The following is a 15,456-nucleotide window of genomic DNA, read 5'->3' as shown; positions in this document are numbered from 1 at the left end:
CTTGTTTGTTGCTCTTCGAAGTGTAATTCTCTTTTCCAGTGAAGTCCAGGTTATGAATAAAATGAAACAATGATTTCTAAGGAAAGGTTTTTATCTCCAGTTATCACAGGTGGATTAAAGAAGCTGCGGCTTGGAACAGCGTAGGAGGCAGATGTAGCCGTCAGGTTTTGGGAAAAGTCATGGCAGCTTTAGAAGAAGTACTCTCGGCAGAAGCAAGCGAAACCCAAAGGGAAGATGGCACTGGTGTAACACTACCACGGGCCGTGGAGCTGGATGACTGGAGGAAGCCCAAGCTACAGAATAATGGACAATTGGCTCTGATGGAGAAAGCTCAGGAATTCTTTCAGATCTGTGATCGGGAAGAGAAAGGTTTTATTAACCGAACGGATATGCAGGTGAGATCTGAGAGTGATGATTTACACACTCACGGAATGTGCTTGGATCACCGCTTCTGAAATTTCATAACTGATCCTTTAGCCTACTTTTCAAATGAAAGAAAATGGTTCAAGCCCAAAGCTTTATGTATTTCCGCTTCTCGCGAACACGCTTTGTCGCAACGACCACCGTTAGGCTAATTGATTCTGCACTAACTCTCTCCGATAAAGCATCTTACCCAAGCCCAGCAACATCCCATCCCTGTAACCCCGCACATTTAGCATGGCCAATCCACCTAACCTGCACAATTTTGGACTGTGGGAGGAAACCGGAGCACCCGGAGGAAACCCACGCAGACACGGGGAGAACGAGCAAACTCTGCACAGACAGTGACCCAAGGCCAGATTCGAACCCGGGTCCCTGGCGCTGTGAGGCAGCAGTGCGATCCACTGTGCCGCCCTTAATATTGGGTCTGACCTGTGGGTATGAGATCATCAACAGATCTATCCATTGGGCTTTGCGGAGCACGAACTGCCTTATTGAGTGAGTGGAGCCTTGTCCAATGGGAAGCAGCCAGTGGGGGTTTTTGAAACCTGTAACTTTACCCAGACCGGTGTTGTAGATCCCGAGGTGAAAACTATCTGACTGCAGGAGCGGCCTTTTCCTTTGGCACACGGTAAAGGTTGTTGGTGTTGTACCTGTTAATTCTCAGATACTTTCAACCAGTTTACTTACTCCAAGGTTATACCCCAGTGCCCTTATTTGCAAGGTGGACAAAGGACAAACACAAGTAAAGGTTCAACAAGTTTATTAATGATAACACTATTAACCCTTAAATTACCCACATAAAACAAGAGTGATGCGTGATTAATTCACTCGGGAGGCTGGATCGTACCCAGGAAATAAAGGCTTTTATTAGCAACAAGAATGGAGCATACTGCTTAACAATACAATCCCAGACTGAAGGGTATTTAGGCAGCGCAGTGACCTTTATACTCCTATAGGTAGGCGGAGCCAACCGGAGTGTACCACAGAACAATACCAACAGGTGGAACACCCCAACCCTAACCCCAACAGTAACATGAGCAACATATGTACAAGTACCCATAGTGGTAACCATCTATGGTTCACCACAAAGAGGATACCCTAGATTCAAGTATACTACCCGTAAAGATGGTTTGGTTAAACTGCAGGCCCGATTCTCTGAGTCCCTCTGGTCTGTCGTCACGAAGGTGAGTCTCGATGGCAGCTTCTTCCTTCCTTCCTTCCCTGGTCAGTCTTCTGAATGGTCACGGCTGTCTCCCCTGTCGAGTCTTCGCTGCCGTGTGCCTCTGAGTGTGTCCCTTTACCCCCAGCCTGCTTGCCTTTCCAGAAACTTCTCTGGCTTCTGCCCAATGAGGTCCCAGGACGGGGTTCCAATACCCAGTGGGTTTCCTGATGTCTGCCTGACAGGACTCCAGGGTCCGCCCCCCAGGTGTCCATCTCCATGTTGTTGAACTTGTTATCAGATAAGGTTTCTACAGGAACTCTCGGTGACAGAAAGTCTGGCCCGATCTGGGCTTCTAACAATAGACCGATGCATTTCAATGAGGTGCCATGATCTCCTGCTAAGTCTCAAGTAGAGTGTAACGACCTTTGATGGGTGGTTGATGGGTCAGGCATAGACACATTTGTGTATTGTACAATTGGCCTGCCTGAGGTTTGACTGTGTTTGATTTCAATGTGCCCAATTCTTTAATTTAGGATATCCAATTTTATCAGCCTTAAAACTAGGCCCTGTTTATATCACCACATTGGCGATGGGAAACTGTTTGGCTGAATCTCCGCTTGAATGGATTCTTTCCCTGTCAGATTAATCAGAATCTCTCAAGATGTGACAGGAACGGCCCTTTCCCACTCTATCTCCCGGGCTTTGCCTGACTGAAGGTCGGAAGCTCTCTAGTGATGCGGGGCCATCGCTGACTGTTTCCTTCAGCACTCTTGACAGCTATTTTGTGTGTTTTCAGTTTTAGAACATAGAACATAGAAAGCCACAGCACAAACAGGCCCTTCGGCCCACAAGTTGCGCCGATCACATCCCCACCTCTAGGCCTATCTATAGCCCTCAATCCCATTAAATCCCATGTACTCATCCAGAAGTCTCTTAAAAGACCCCAACGAGTTTGCCTCCACCACCACCGACGTCAGCCGATTCCACTCACCCACCACCCTCTGAGTGAAAAACTTACCCCTGACATCCCCCCTGTACCTACCCCCCAGCACCTTAAACCTGTGTCCTCTCGTAGCAACCATTTCAGCCCTTGGAAATAGCCTCTGAGAGTCCACCCTATCCAGACCCCTCAACATCTTGTAAACCTCTATCAGGTCACCTCTCATCCTTCGTCTCTCCAGGGAGAAGAGACCAAGCTCCCTCAACCTATCCTCATAAGGCATGCCCCCCAATCCAGGCAACATCCTTGTAAATCTCCTCTGCACCCTTTCAATGGCTTCAACATCTTTCCTGTAATGAGGTGACCAGAACTGCGCGCAGTACTCCAAGTGGGGTCTAACCAGGGTCCTATAAAGCTGCAGCATTATCTCCCGACTCCTAAACTCAATCCCTCGATTAATGAAGGCTAGTACGCCATACGCCTTCTTGACCGCATCCTCCACCTGCGAGGCCGATTTAAGAGTCCTATGGACCCGGACCCCAAGGTCCCTCTGATCCTCTACACTGCTAAGAATGGTACCCTTCATTTTATACTGCTGCTCCATCCCATTGGATCTGCCAAAATGGATCACCACACACTTATCCGGGTTGAAGTCCATCTGCCACTTCTCCGCCCAGTCCTGCATTCTATCTATGTCTCGCTGCAACTTCTGACATCCCTCCAAACTATCCACAACACCACCTACCTTGGTGTCGTCAGCAAACTTACCAACCCATCCCTCCACTTCCTCATCCAGGTCATTTATGAAAATGACAAACAGCAAGGGTCCCAGAACAGATCCCTGGGGCACTCCACTGGTCACTGACCTCCATGCAGAGAAAGACCCCTCCACAGCCACTCTCTGCCTTCTGCAGGCAAGCCAGTTCTGGATCCACAAGGCAACAGCCCCTTGGATCCCATGCCCTCTCACTTTCTCAAGAAGTCTTGCATTTTATTCCATCATTTACAATCCTTGCCAGTACGGTATTCCAGGAATAGGAGGAGGTCCTTCAGCCCCTTCAGCCTGTTCTATCGCCACAGTTAAACCATAGAAGCCCTACACTGCAGAAGGAGGCCATTCAGCCCATTGAGTTTGCACCGACTCTCTGATAGAGCATCTTACCCAAGCCCACTGCCAGCCCCCATTCCCGTAACCCCACACATTTACTATGGCCCAACCACCTAACCCACACACCTTTGGACACTAAAGAGGCAATTTAGCGTGGCCAATCCAGCTAAACTGCACACCTTTGCACTGTGGGAGGAAACCGGAGCACCCGGAGGAAACCCACGCAGACACGGGGAGAACGTGCAGACTCCACACAGATAGCGACCCAAACCGGGAATTGAACCCGGGTCCCTGGCACTGTGAGGCAGCAGTGCTAACCACTGTGCCGCCCCTTAGATTGTGTCTGACCTTTATCTGATCCCTATTTATCCACTTGGATTCCATAACCTGTGATAATACCCTTAATTATCAGAAACTTTTATTGATTGTCCCACCTCATTGGCTTAACAGTTTCTTCTCTCTCGATTGTTTTAATCATTTTAAACATCTGTTATATCACCTCATAATTGCCTTTATTCAAGGGAATCTAAGTCTAGTCTTTACAAACTGTCCCCGTAATATAACCCATTTGACCCTGGTATCGTGATGATCCTTCCTAAATTGCAGGGCCCAAAAAACTGTATTGAATTCTTCAGAAGTGATCTGACCAGAGCTTTGTATAACTGTCGCAAAACATCCTTTCCACAATATTCTCGACCCCTAGATATAAAGGGTAACATTCCGACAACCTTTCTGATTTTTTTTGGGCTTGGCTATTCTAAGATACCTGGGAAAAGGGGCAATTATTTGTCGTTGTACACCGTTACGTATCAAGTGGTTCTCATCCCACTCCATGTGTTGGCATTGCCAGGAGAGGGCAGTGGTGTTTTTATTGTGAAATTGTGAGATGTAGTTGCTGAATTTATTTACGTAACGATTTTTCTAGCTGTTAGGCAAGCTCCCTTTCTTGTCCATTATCTCCATTGTGTATTCCTGAATGGGTAAGTGACTTGTGCGCTACTTGTAAGCTGACTGCTGAAGACTAGTGTTAGAACGTTGGAGCAATTAGATTTCAAAGTATGATTTTTGTTGTTCCGAGTCTGGAATGTTTCAGAGGGTCTGAAAAATAAAGCAGCTCGCTATTGAGTGATGATTCAGTCAGAAAGTACATAAGCTTGGTCCAATAATATAAACACCCGTGGAAATCTTTAATCCAATTCTTTTCTCTCTGTTTCCCAACACTTAGCCACGATCCCCTAATTCCCTGCGCCACGAGTCTCTGGTATGTAGCTGAAAAAATGCAGCAAGTGATACCCACCGCAATTACTACATCTCTGCTATTTCTTTCAATAATGTCAGAGGGGCGGCATGGTGGCACAGTGGTTAGCACAGTTGCCTCACAGTGCCAGGGACCCGGGTTCAATTCTGGCCTTGGGCGACTGTATGGAATTTGCATGTTCTCCCTGTGTCTGCGTGGATTTCCTCCGGTAGCCCTGGTTTCCCCCCACAGTCCAAAGATGTGCGGGTTAGGTGGATTGGCCATGCTAAATTGCCCCTTAGTGTCAAAGATGTGCAGGTTAGGCTTAGCCATGATAAATGCACAGGGTTATGGAGATGTGGGGCGGGGCAGGGAGGGGAGGGGTGGGTGGGAGCAGGGCTGATGTAAATGATGTTCTGGTGATCTAATAACCCTAACTCGCATTACCAACCCTAACTCGCATTACCGACCCAAACTCCCACAGATAAGCCTAATCTCTACTAACAACTCTAATCCCTACTAATGACCCGAATCACACTAACTGCTCTAACCCTCAATAACTACCTTACCCTTCACTGACTACCCTAACCCTCACTAACTACTCTAACCCTCACTAACTATCCTATATCCAACTCTGGTTGTTTCTCTATCTTAAATTCTGCTACCCTCAACCCTAACTCTCACTGACTACCTTACTCCTCACTGACTACCCTAACCCTCACTAACTACCCTAACCCTCACTAACTATCCTAACCCCTCACTGACTACCTTAACATTCACTAACTATCCTAACCCCTCACTGACTACCCTAACGTCTCACTAACTACCCTAACCCTCACTGATTACCTTAACACTCACTAATTATCCTAACCCTCACTAACTGCCTTACCCCTCACTGACTACCCTAACCCCTCACCAACCACCCTAACCCTCACCGACCACCCTACCCCCACTGACTAACCTAACCCTCACTGACAACCCTAACCCTCACTAACTACCCTAACCCCCACTAACCACTCTAACCCTCACTAACTACCCTAATCCTCACTGACCACCCTAATCCTCACTGACCACCCTAATCCTCACTGACTACCCTAACCCTCATTGACTACCCTAACCCCTCACTAACCACCCTAACCCCTCACTAACTACCCTAACCCCTCACTAACTACCCTAACCCCTCACTAACTACCCTAACCCTCACTGACTATCCTACACCAGCTGCCGGTGACTGTACAATTTTAATATTCATTGTTCTGTGAAAATTGAACATTTTGTCAGCACTTCTCAGCACTACCTCTTCATCTGTTCATTTCCTCCTTCACTCTATCTCTCGACCCTCACTGTGACCTTTCCTTTTAATGTACAGATTGAAAGGCATTTGCTGTCTGAGAGTTTTCCATCATTTGTCTTTTGGTTTGAATTTCCTGCATTGCTTTCCCTGTAAATTTGACCTGGTGTTTTGTCATCTGCCCTGTAACAGCTCAGTGCTTCTATTTTTAGTTTGAATTTGAGCTAATCTCCTGGTTCATCAATGAAACCTGAGCCTTCCTGTTGTTCTGACTGGAATTTACCTGATTTAGTTTCCTCACCAGTTTAAATACCCCCTTTGTTGTTTAAAACCATAAAGAACAAAGAAAATTACAGCACAGGAACAGGCCCCTCGGCCCTCCAAGCCTGCACCGACCATGCTGCCCGACTGAACTAAAACCCCCTACCCTTCCGGGGACCGTATCCCTCTATTCCCATCCTATTCATGTATTTGTCCAGACGCCACTTAAAAGTCACCGTCGTATCTGCTTCCACTACCTCCCCCGGCAGCGAGTTCCAGGCACCCACCACCCTCTGCGTAAAAAATCTGCCTCGTACATCTCCTTTAAACCTTGCCCCACTCGCCTTAAACCTGTGCCCCCGAGTAATTGGCCATCTTTTCATTATCCTCATTTTCTGATAGCATGGAAATGGTTAGGTGGTTTAATCATGGTAAATGCCCGGGGTTACGGGCATGGGGAAAGGGGAGGGCCCAGGGAGAAATGCTCTTTTGGAGAGGCAGTGCAGACTCAATGGGCTGAATGGCCTCCTTCTGCACCTTTGGGATTCAATGCAAGCACTCACAGAGAGGTAGGTTTTAAGGAGCGTCTTAAAGGTAACGACAGAGGCAGAGATCTTGGGAAGGAATTCCAGAGCTTGGTGCCTGAGCACCTCCTTAAAATCACCCTTGCTGCCTCTCAGCTCAGCCTATGCCTTTGTTACCTTCAGTCTCAACTATTATGATGGTGCGGTGGTACAATGGTTAGCGCTGCCTTAGGGCGCCAGGGACCCGGGTTCCATTCCAGCCTTGGGTCACTGTCTGTGCGGAGTCTGCATGTTCTCCCCGTGTCTGCGTGGGTTTCCTCCTGGTGCTCTGGTTTCCTCCCACAGTAAGAAGTCTCACAACACCAGGTTAAAGTCCAACAGGTTTATTTGGTAGCAAATACCATAAGCTTTCGGAGCGCTCCGAAAGCTTATGGTATTTGCTACCAAATAAACCTGTTGGACTTTAACCTGGTGTTGTGAGACTTCTTACTGTGCTTACCCCAGTCCAATGCCGACATCTCCACATCATTCCTCCCACAGCCCAAAGATGTGTGGGTTAGGTTGATTGACCATGCTAAATTTTCCCTCCGTGTACCCGAACAGGCGCTGGAGTGTGGCGACTAGGGGATTTGCACAGTAACTTCATTGCGGTGTTAATGTAAGCCTACTTGTGACACTAATAAATAAACTTTTAAATGCCTCTACCTCATTACCTTTCAACTGCATTTGTGCTTCTGACTCGAGCTTTATTTCTTGTGCAACATGTATTCTGGTGCTCATTTTGTATCTGAGTAACTGTCCTCATCCTGTCCACAGCCCCGTTGGACTCTCACCTTTCACCCTATCACACTTTGTCCCGATGTTCTGCCTATATCAGTAATGCAGCAACAATGCAGCGCACTCTAATATCTGGTATAACTCTGTGTTTTGCTGTGGTAACCAGAGCAATGAAGTTATTATTTGCTGGAAAGAGTGAGTTGGATCTGATTTTGACAGGAGGTTGTGTCCTTGCAGCACCTTCAGACGGAGCTGTCTCTCAGTTCAGACGATCTGCAGGATGTGTTTGATTCGCTGGATTCGGACGGGAACGGTTCCCTTACCTTGGAGGAATTCACCACTGGATTTAGTGAGTTCACAATAATGACTTCAATTCCAGTTTCATATACAGTTTATACCGTGACCTTTTTCAAACCTGGCATCCGCCAGAAGTTCCACAAAGTTTTCTCAAGGCAACTTGCTGGAATCTGAGAAATCTCCAGCTTCATTGACCTTTATGTTAATGTATAAAACATTGCAATGGAAGCTGACCCCACCTCCACCCCCATCACATTAAAGTAACGCTTATTTATTAGTCACAGGTAAGGCTTACGTTAACTGCAATGAAGTTACTGTGAAATTCCTCTAATCACCACACTCCAGCGCCTGTTCGGGTCAATGCACCCTAACCCACGCAGACACGGGGAAAACGTGCAGACTCCACACAGACAGTGATCCAAGCCGGGAATCGAACCCAGGTCCTTGGCGCTGTGAGGCAACAGTGCTAACCACTGTGCCACCATGCCGCCCTGGAGTCTACAAAGTCTATGGAGGCAGAAGTCACTTCACCGGAATCCCTTTATTTACAAAGTCTAATAGCAGAGTGCTCGCAGTCAGCAGTCTACCTCCGGGGGTGCCAGAGGAACTGACACTCCTGGTTAAATACAAAGCAAAGACTCCCTGATTAGCTCATCAATTGGATCCTTAATCAGGCCAACCTCAATGGCCTGATTGAAGTCATTACGCTGATTAAACTGTTCATTTCATTGTGATGAATCCATTTTCAGCTGAGTTAATAATACTGCACCAACGCTACCCCACACTCAGTTAAATCATGGAATTGTTTTTAATGCAAACGCGATGTTTTAAAAAGTTGTTGAATTGTGCACATTTACAGCAGAACCTTCCGATCCCCAGTGTGAAAATGACTTGTCACTTCTGAAAACTCTCACAATTTATACCCAAAGTGGAAACTCCTGTTAAACATTCTCAGCATTTTCCAATAGATGAAAGCTAAATAAAATGTGTGAATGCAGGAGCTTCGAGGGAACACAGTGCTGGTTTTGGAAGATGGTGGATGTGGTGAACCATTGTTACTACATGTATGTGCCTGGACACATCCATGCTGCACCTGGCCCGAGATTCCTCCCTTTCCACCTGAGACCCCTCCCTTTCCACCCAGAGTGGGGTATAAAGGTGATGGTCCCTCCTCCTCGCCTCAGTCTCGACCAGGTCAGCTACAAGGGTGTGCTCCTGTTCTCTGTGAATAAAAGCCTATTAGTTTCCCTCGCTCACAGGAGTCTTCGTGTCGTAATTGATAGTGCATCAGTGGATTTTACAGGGTGTTTTCTATTGTGCGTGTGAGTGCGTGCGTGTGTGTGCATGCGCGTGTGTGTGCGTGTGTGTGTTGGGGGAGGCGTTATGTTGAAGTAACTGACAGAGCCAGTTAAAGGTGAGACAAGATTTGAATTACATAAAATGTAAGACGTAGGAGCAGCAGTAGGCCATTCGGCCCATCGAGTTTGCTCCGCCATTCAATGAGATCATGACTGATCTAATGTGATAATCCACAACTCCACATTCCTGCCTTATCCCCATAACCCTCGATTCCCTTACTGATTAAAATCTGTCTGTCTCAGCCTTGAACATACTTAACGACCCAGCCTCTACAGCCCTCTGCGGTAAAGAATCCCACAGATTCACCACCCTCTGAGAGAAGAAATTCCTCCTCATCTCTGTCTTAAATGGGTGATCCCCTTACTCTGGTCCGAGACTCTCCCACAAGGGGAAACAACCTCTCAGTATCTACACTGTCAAACCTCCTGAGAATCCGATATGTCTCAATAAGGTCGCCTGTCATTCTTCTAAACTCCAATGAGTACAGACCCGACCTACTCAACCTCAGCTCATAAGAAAACCCCTCCCTACCTGGGATCAACCTAGTGAACCTTCCCTGGACTGCCTCCAATGCCAGTATGTCTTTCCTTAGATATGTACACGATCGCACTTGGAAATGAATGTTTCTGAAGCTCCTGAAAGAGAAAAGAAAATGCAGGGTTTTGGGGTGTGTTAGGAATAGATAATTGCTCTTACAGAGGGCCAGCACAGACCCGATGAGCCGCATGGCCTCCTTCTGCACTGAAACCGTTCTGTGACATACTAACTGATTCAGAAATCTTGGACCTTTTTGACATTCAGGCCAATTCCTGTTTGGGGAAAAGAGCATAGTCGAGAAGATAACCAAATGCCAGGATGAGAGTGGGAGCATGTATAGGAATCGGCGTTCCCAACAGTTGGCAACAGTTGATGATGATGAGGAACACCACTTCCATAGCTTGATGGACGGTCTGGGAGCAAGGAATCTCCTTAAAGAGTAAGTGAAGAATCGCAGCAACAGAATCAGATATTTGTAGCTCAGTGCACTATTCTCATGCAATGACTCTTAATTACATCTGAACTCCAAATGATTCAATTCAATTCAACAAGTTATTTTGAACTGTTTCTCATTTGTGTGACTGGAATGTATTGTTTAAGTTGCTAGCTGTGAATTGCCCTTAGTGATAACTACTGGCCAGAGGCCCCACCTCCTATGTACGGTCCTGGTCACCCTATTATAGAAAGGACATTATTAAACTAGAAAGAGTGCAGAAGAGATTTACTAGGATGCTACCGGGACTTGATGGTTTGAGTTATAAGGAGAGGCTGGAAAGACTGGGACTTTTTTCTCTGGAGCGTAGGAGGCTGAGGGGTGATCTTATAGAGGTCTATAAAATAATGAGAGGCACAGATCAGCTAGATAGTCAATATCTTTTCCCAAAGGTAGGGTAGTCTAAAACTAGAGGGCATAGGTTTAAATTGAGAGGTGAGTTTAAGGTGATACAAAAGAGTCCAGAGGGGCAATTTTGTCACAAAGAGGGTGGTGAATATCTGGAACAAGCTGCCAGAGGTAGTAGAGGTGGGTACAATTTTGTCTTTTAAAAAAGCGTTTAGACAGTTACATGGGTAAGATGGCTATAGAGGGATATGGGCCAAATGCAGGCAATTGGGACGAGCTTAGAGGTTTTAAAAAAAGGGCAGCATGGACAAATTGGGCCGAAGGGCCTGTTTCCATGCTGTAGACCTCTATGACTCCTATCTAGCCTTTAGTTCAACTTGGTTTATAGAAATTCCCTGCTAATTACAACTTGTCTTTGCACAGCAGTTGTAACACAGCAAAACATCTCAAGGAGCGTCATCAAACCAAATGTAACATTGAGCATCAGAAGCAGGTGTGAACATAAGAACTAGGAGCAGGAGTAGGCCATCTGGCCCCTCGAGCCTGCTCCGCCATTCAATAAGATCATGGTTGATCTTTTCGTGGACTCAGCTCCACTTACCCGCCCACTCACCATAACTTTAATTCCTTTACTGTTCAAAAATCTATCTATCCTTGCCTTAAAAACATTCAATGAGGTAGCCTCAACTGCTTCACTGGGCAGGGAAGTCCACAGATTCACAACCCTTTGTGTGAAGAAGTTCCTCCTCAACTCAGTCCTAAATCTGCTTCCCCTTATTTTGAGGCTATGCCCCCTAGTTCTAGTTTCACCCGCCAGTGGAAACAACTTCCCTGCTTCTATCTTATCTATTCCCTTCATAATCTTATCTGTTTCTATAAGATCTCCCCTCATTCTTCTGAATTCCAATGAGTATAGCCCCAGTCCACTCAGTCTCTCCTCATAAACCAACCCTCTCAATTCTGGAATCAACCTAGTGAATCTCCCCTGCACCCCCTCCAGTGCCAGTATATCTTTCTCAAGTAAGGAGACCAAAACTGTACACAGTACTCCAGGTGTGGCCTCACCAGCACCTTATACAGCTGCAACATAACCTCGCTGTTTTTAAACTCCATCGCTCGAGCAATGAAGGACAAAATTCCATTTGCCTTCTTAATTACCTGCTGCACCTGCAAACCAACTCCTTGAGATTCCTGCACAAGGACACCCAGGTCCCTCTGCACAGCAGCATGCTGCAATTTTTACTATTTAAATAATAGTCCATTTTGTTGTTATTCCTACCAAAATGGGTGACCTCACATTTACCAACATTGTACTCCATCTGCCAGACCCTCGCCCACTCACTTAGACTATCTATATCCCTTTGCAGACTTTCAGCGTCCTCTGCACACTTTGCTCTGCCACCTATCTTAGTGTCATCTGTGAGTTTTGACACACTACACTTGGTCCCCAACTCCAAATCATCTATGTAAATCATAAACAATTGCGGTCCCAACACTGATTGCTGAGGCACATCACTAGTCACTGATCACCAACCAGAAAAACACCCATTTACCCCCACTCTTTGCTTTCTGTTAGTTAACCAATCCTCTATCCATGCTAATACATTACCCATAACACTGTGCACCTTTATCTTATGCAGCAGCCTTTGGTGCGACACCTTGTCAAATGCCTTCTGGAAATCCAGATACACCACATCCACAGGTTCCCCATTGTCTACTGCACATGTAATGTTCTCAAAGAATTCCACCAAATTAGTCAAACATGACCTGCCCTTCATGAACCCATGCTGCATCTTCCCAATGGGACAATTTATATCCAGATATCTCGCTATTTCTTCCTTGATGATAGATTCAAGCATTTTCCCTACTTCAGAAGTTAAGCTAACCGGCCTATAGTTACCCGCCTTTTGTCTACCTCCTTTTTTAAACAGTGGCGTCACATTAAGACAGGTGACTGAAGAGCTAGATTCTAAGGGAGAGGGAGCACAGGTAGAGAGTCGGAGGAGTGTACGGAGGAGCTTGGGGCCCAGGCAGCTGAAGACACAGACACCAATGGTGGATTGAAAATCAGGAATGCTCAAGAGCCCAAAATTAGACGAAATAGTCTTGTCAAAGAACAAAGAACAATGCAACATAGGAACAGGCCCTTCGGCCCACCAAGCCTGCGCCAACACATGACGCCTTTCCAAATTAAAGACCTTTTGCCTCTACATATCCCTCTATTCCTGGTTTATTCCTGTATCTGTCAAGATGCCTCTGAAACGTTGCTGTTGTATCTGCTTCTACCGCCTCCTCTGGCAGCGCGTTCCAGGCACTTACCGCCCTCTGTGTAAAAAACTTGCCTCTCATCTCTCCTTTAAACCTTCCCCACTTTACCTTAAACCTGTGTCCCCTAGTAACTGACATTTCTGTCCTGGGAAAAAGAGTCCGACTATCCATTCTATCCGTGCCTCTGATAATTTTGTAAACTTCTATCAGGTCACCCCTCAGCCTCCGACACTCAAGTGGAAACAAACCAAGTTTGTCCAATCCCTCCTCATAGTTAATACCCTTCATAGAATCATAGAATCACTACAGTGCAGAAGGAGGCCATTCGGCCCATCGAGTCTACACTGACAACAATCCCACCCAGGCCCTATCCCCGTAACCCCACATATTTACCCCGCTAATCCCCCTAACCTACGCACTAAGGGTCAATTTTCCACGGCCAATGCACCCTAACCCGCACATCTTTCTACTGTGGGAGGAAACCGGAGCACCCGGAGGAAACCCACGCTGACGCGGGGAGAACGTGCAAACTCCACACAGACAGTGACCCAAGCCGGAAATTGAACCCCGGTCCCTGGTGCTGTGAGGCAGCAGTGCTAACCACTGTGCCACCCTTGCTTTAAGTTCTGTTACTAACGTAACAGAAAGGAGCTCCTTTCACCTTCAGAAGGAGGTGTTTTGGTGTTAATATGAAGCTGTTACCAAGGATCGAAAACTGAGAAATAGTCCGGTTAAGGTTTGGTTGAAGTATTCACAAATACAAAGGAAGAGCAAGACATTGTGAAGCTGTAACTGGCAAGATCTGTAAAGTGGCTCTCCACAATGTTTACATTTCTGTCATTCTATGAAATTGCTCTCGAGATCTGAATTCACGGGGGAGATAGAATCATAGGAACCCTACAGTGCAGAAGGAGGCCATTCGGCCCATCGAGTCTGCGCCGCCCACAATCCCACCCAGGCCCTACCCCCACATATTTTACCCACTAATCCCACTAATCCCACTAATACAGATAGAAACATAGAAACCCTACAGTGCAGAAGGAGGCCATTCGGCCCATCGAGTCTGCACCGACCACAATCCCACCCAGGCCCTACCCCCACATATTTTACCCGCTAATCCCTCTAACCTACGCATCCCAGGACTCTAAGGGACAATTTTTAACCTGGCCAATCAACCTAACCTGCACATCTTTGGACTGTGGGAGGAAACCGGAGCGCCCGGAGGAAACCCACGCAGACACGAGGAGAATGTGCAAACTCCACACAGACAGTGACCCGAGCCGGGAATCGAACCCGGGACCCTGGAGCTGTGAAGCAGCAGTGCTAACCACTGTGCTACCGTGCCGCCCAGATGGTGGGGTAATGGTAATGTTACTAGGCTAGTAATCCAGAGGCCCGGGGAGACAGGTTCAAATCCCATCACAGCAGATGGTGGGAATTTAAATTTAATTAATAGAACCGGAATTGAAATCTCGGGCAGGATTTTCTCTGCAACCCACTGGCAAGGGTGGCCCACCATTGGCCGGCAGTTGGATCTTCTGGTCCTACCGATGTCAATGCAATTTGCCGTAGAATGCCCCTCGCTGCCGTGAAACCCATGGCGGGAGCATACTGTCGGCAGGACTGGAAGATCCCGCAAACGTGAACGGCCAGGAAGTTTCGGCCCTGGTCTCAGTAATGGTGTCATCAACTGTTGCAAAAGCCCATCTGGTTCACTTACAACCTTTAGGGGAGGAAATCTGCCGTCCTTACCTGGTTTGGCCTACATGTGATTCCAGGTCCTACCTCTTAATTTCCCTCTGAAATGACTCAGGGAGCCACTCAGTTCAAGGGCAATTCAGGATGGGCAACAGATGCTGGCTGTGCCAGCGATGCCCACATTCCAGGAATGAATAAAGAGAAAAAAAACATTCTCATGGTGAATAGGATGGAAAATCTGTTATGTGATGTGTTTTGTTAGTTTATGTGCACTTGTAATGTGCTCTTCCATTAGCAGGTGAAAGTATTGGAACAAAGAAAATTACAGCACAGGAACAGGCCCTTCAAGCCTGTACCGACCATGCTGCCCGACTGAACTAAAGCCCCCTACCCTTCCAGGGACCATATCCCTCTATTCCCATCCTATTCATGTATTTGTCCAGACGCCCCTTAAAAGTCACTATCGTATCTGCTTCCACTCCCTCCCCCGGCAGCGAGTTCCAGGCACCCACCACCCTCTGTGTAAAAAAAACTTGCCTCGTACATCTCCTTTAAACCTTGCCCTTCGCACCTTAAACCCGTGCCCCCGAGTAATTGACTCTTCCATCCTGAGAAAAAGCTTCCGACTATCCACTCTGTCCATGCCCCTCATAATCTTGTAGACTTCTATCAGGTCGCCCCCTCAACCTCCGTCGTTCCAGTGAGAACAAACCAAGTTTCTCCAACCTCTCCT

General features: G+C 47.0%; 1 protein-coding gene across 1 annotated transcript in view; it reads left to right on the top strand.

Annotated features, from left to right (window-relative positions):
- The first annotated feature begins 292 nt into the window (after positions 1–292).
- cracr2aa (calcium release activated channel regulator 2Aa) overlaps positions 293–15,456 on the top strand; it is a 61,404-nt gene continuing 46,240 nt past the window's right edge. The window contains exons 1-3 of the mRNA XM_078219604.1: positions 293–395; positions 7,961–8,072; positions 10,181–10,355. Coding sequence (XP_078075730.1) covers positions 321–395; positions 7,961–8,072; positions 10,181–10,355 — 362 coding nt within the window. The 5' untranslated portion in view covers positions 293–320. The remainder of the gene's footprint in view (positions 396–7,960; positions 8,073–10,180; positions 10,356–15,456) is intronic.

Source organism: Mustelus asterias, chromosome 9 (assembly GCF_964213995.1).
Source record: "Mustelus asterias chromosome 9, sMusAst1.hap1.1, whole genome shotgun sequence".
In the NCBI taxonomy this organism is placed as follows: Eukaryota; Metazoa; Chordata; class Chondrichthyes; order Carcharhiniformes; family Triakidae; genus Mustelus; species Mustelus asterias.
Note: the sequence above shows the minus strand (reverse complement) of the source record. Positions and strands in the feature narration are given on the sequence as shown.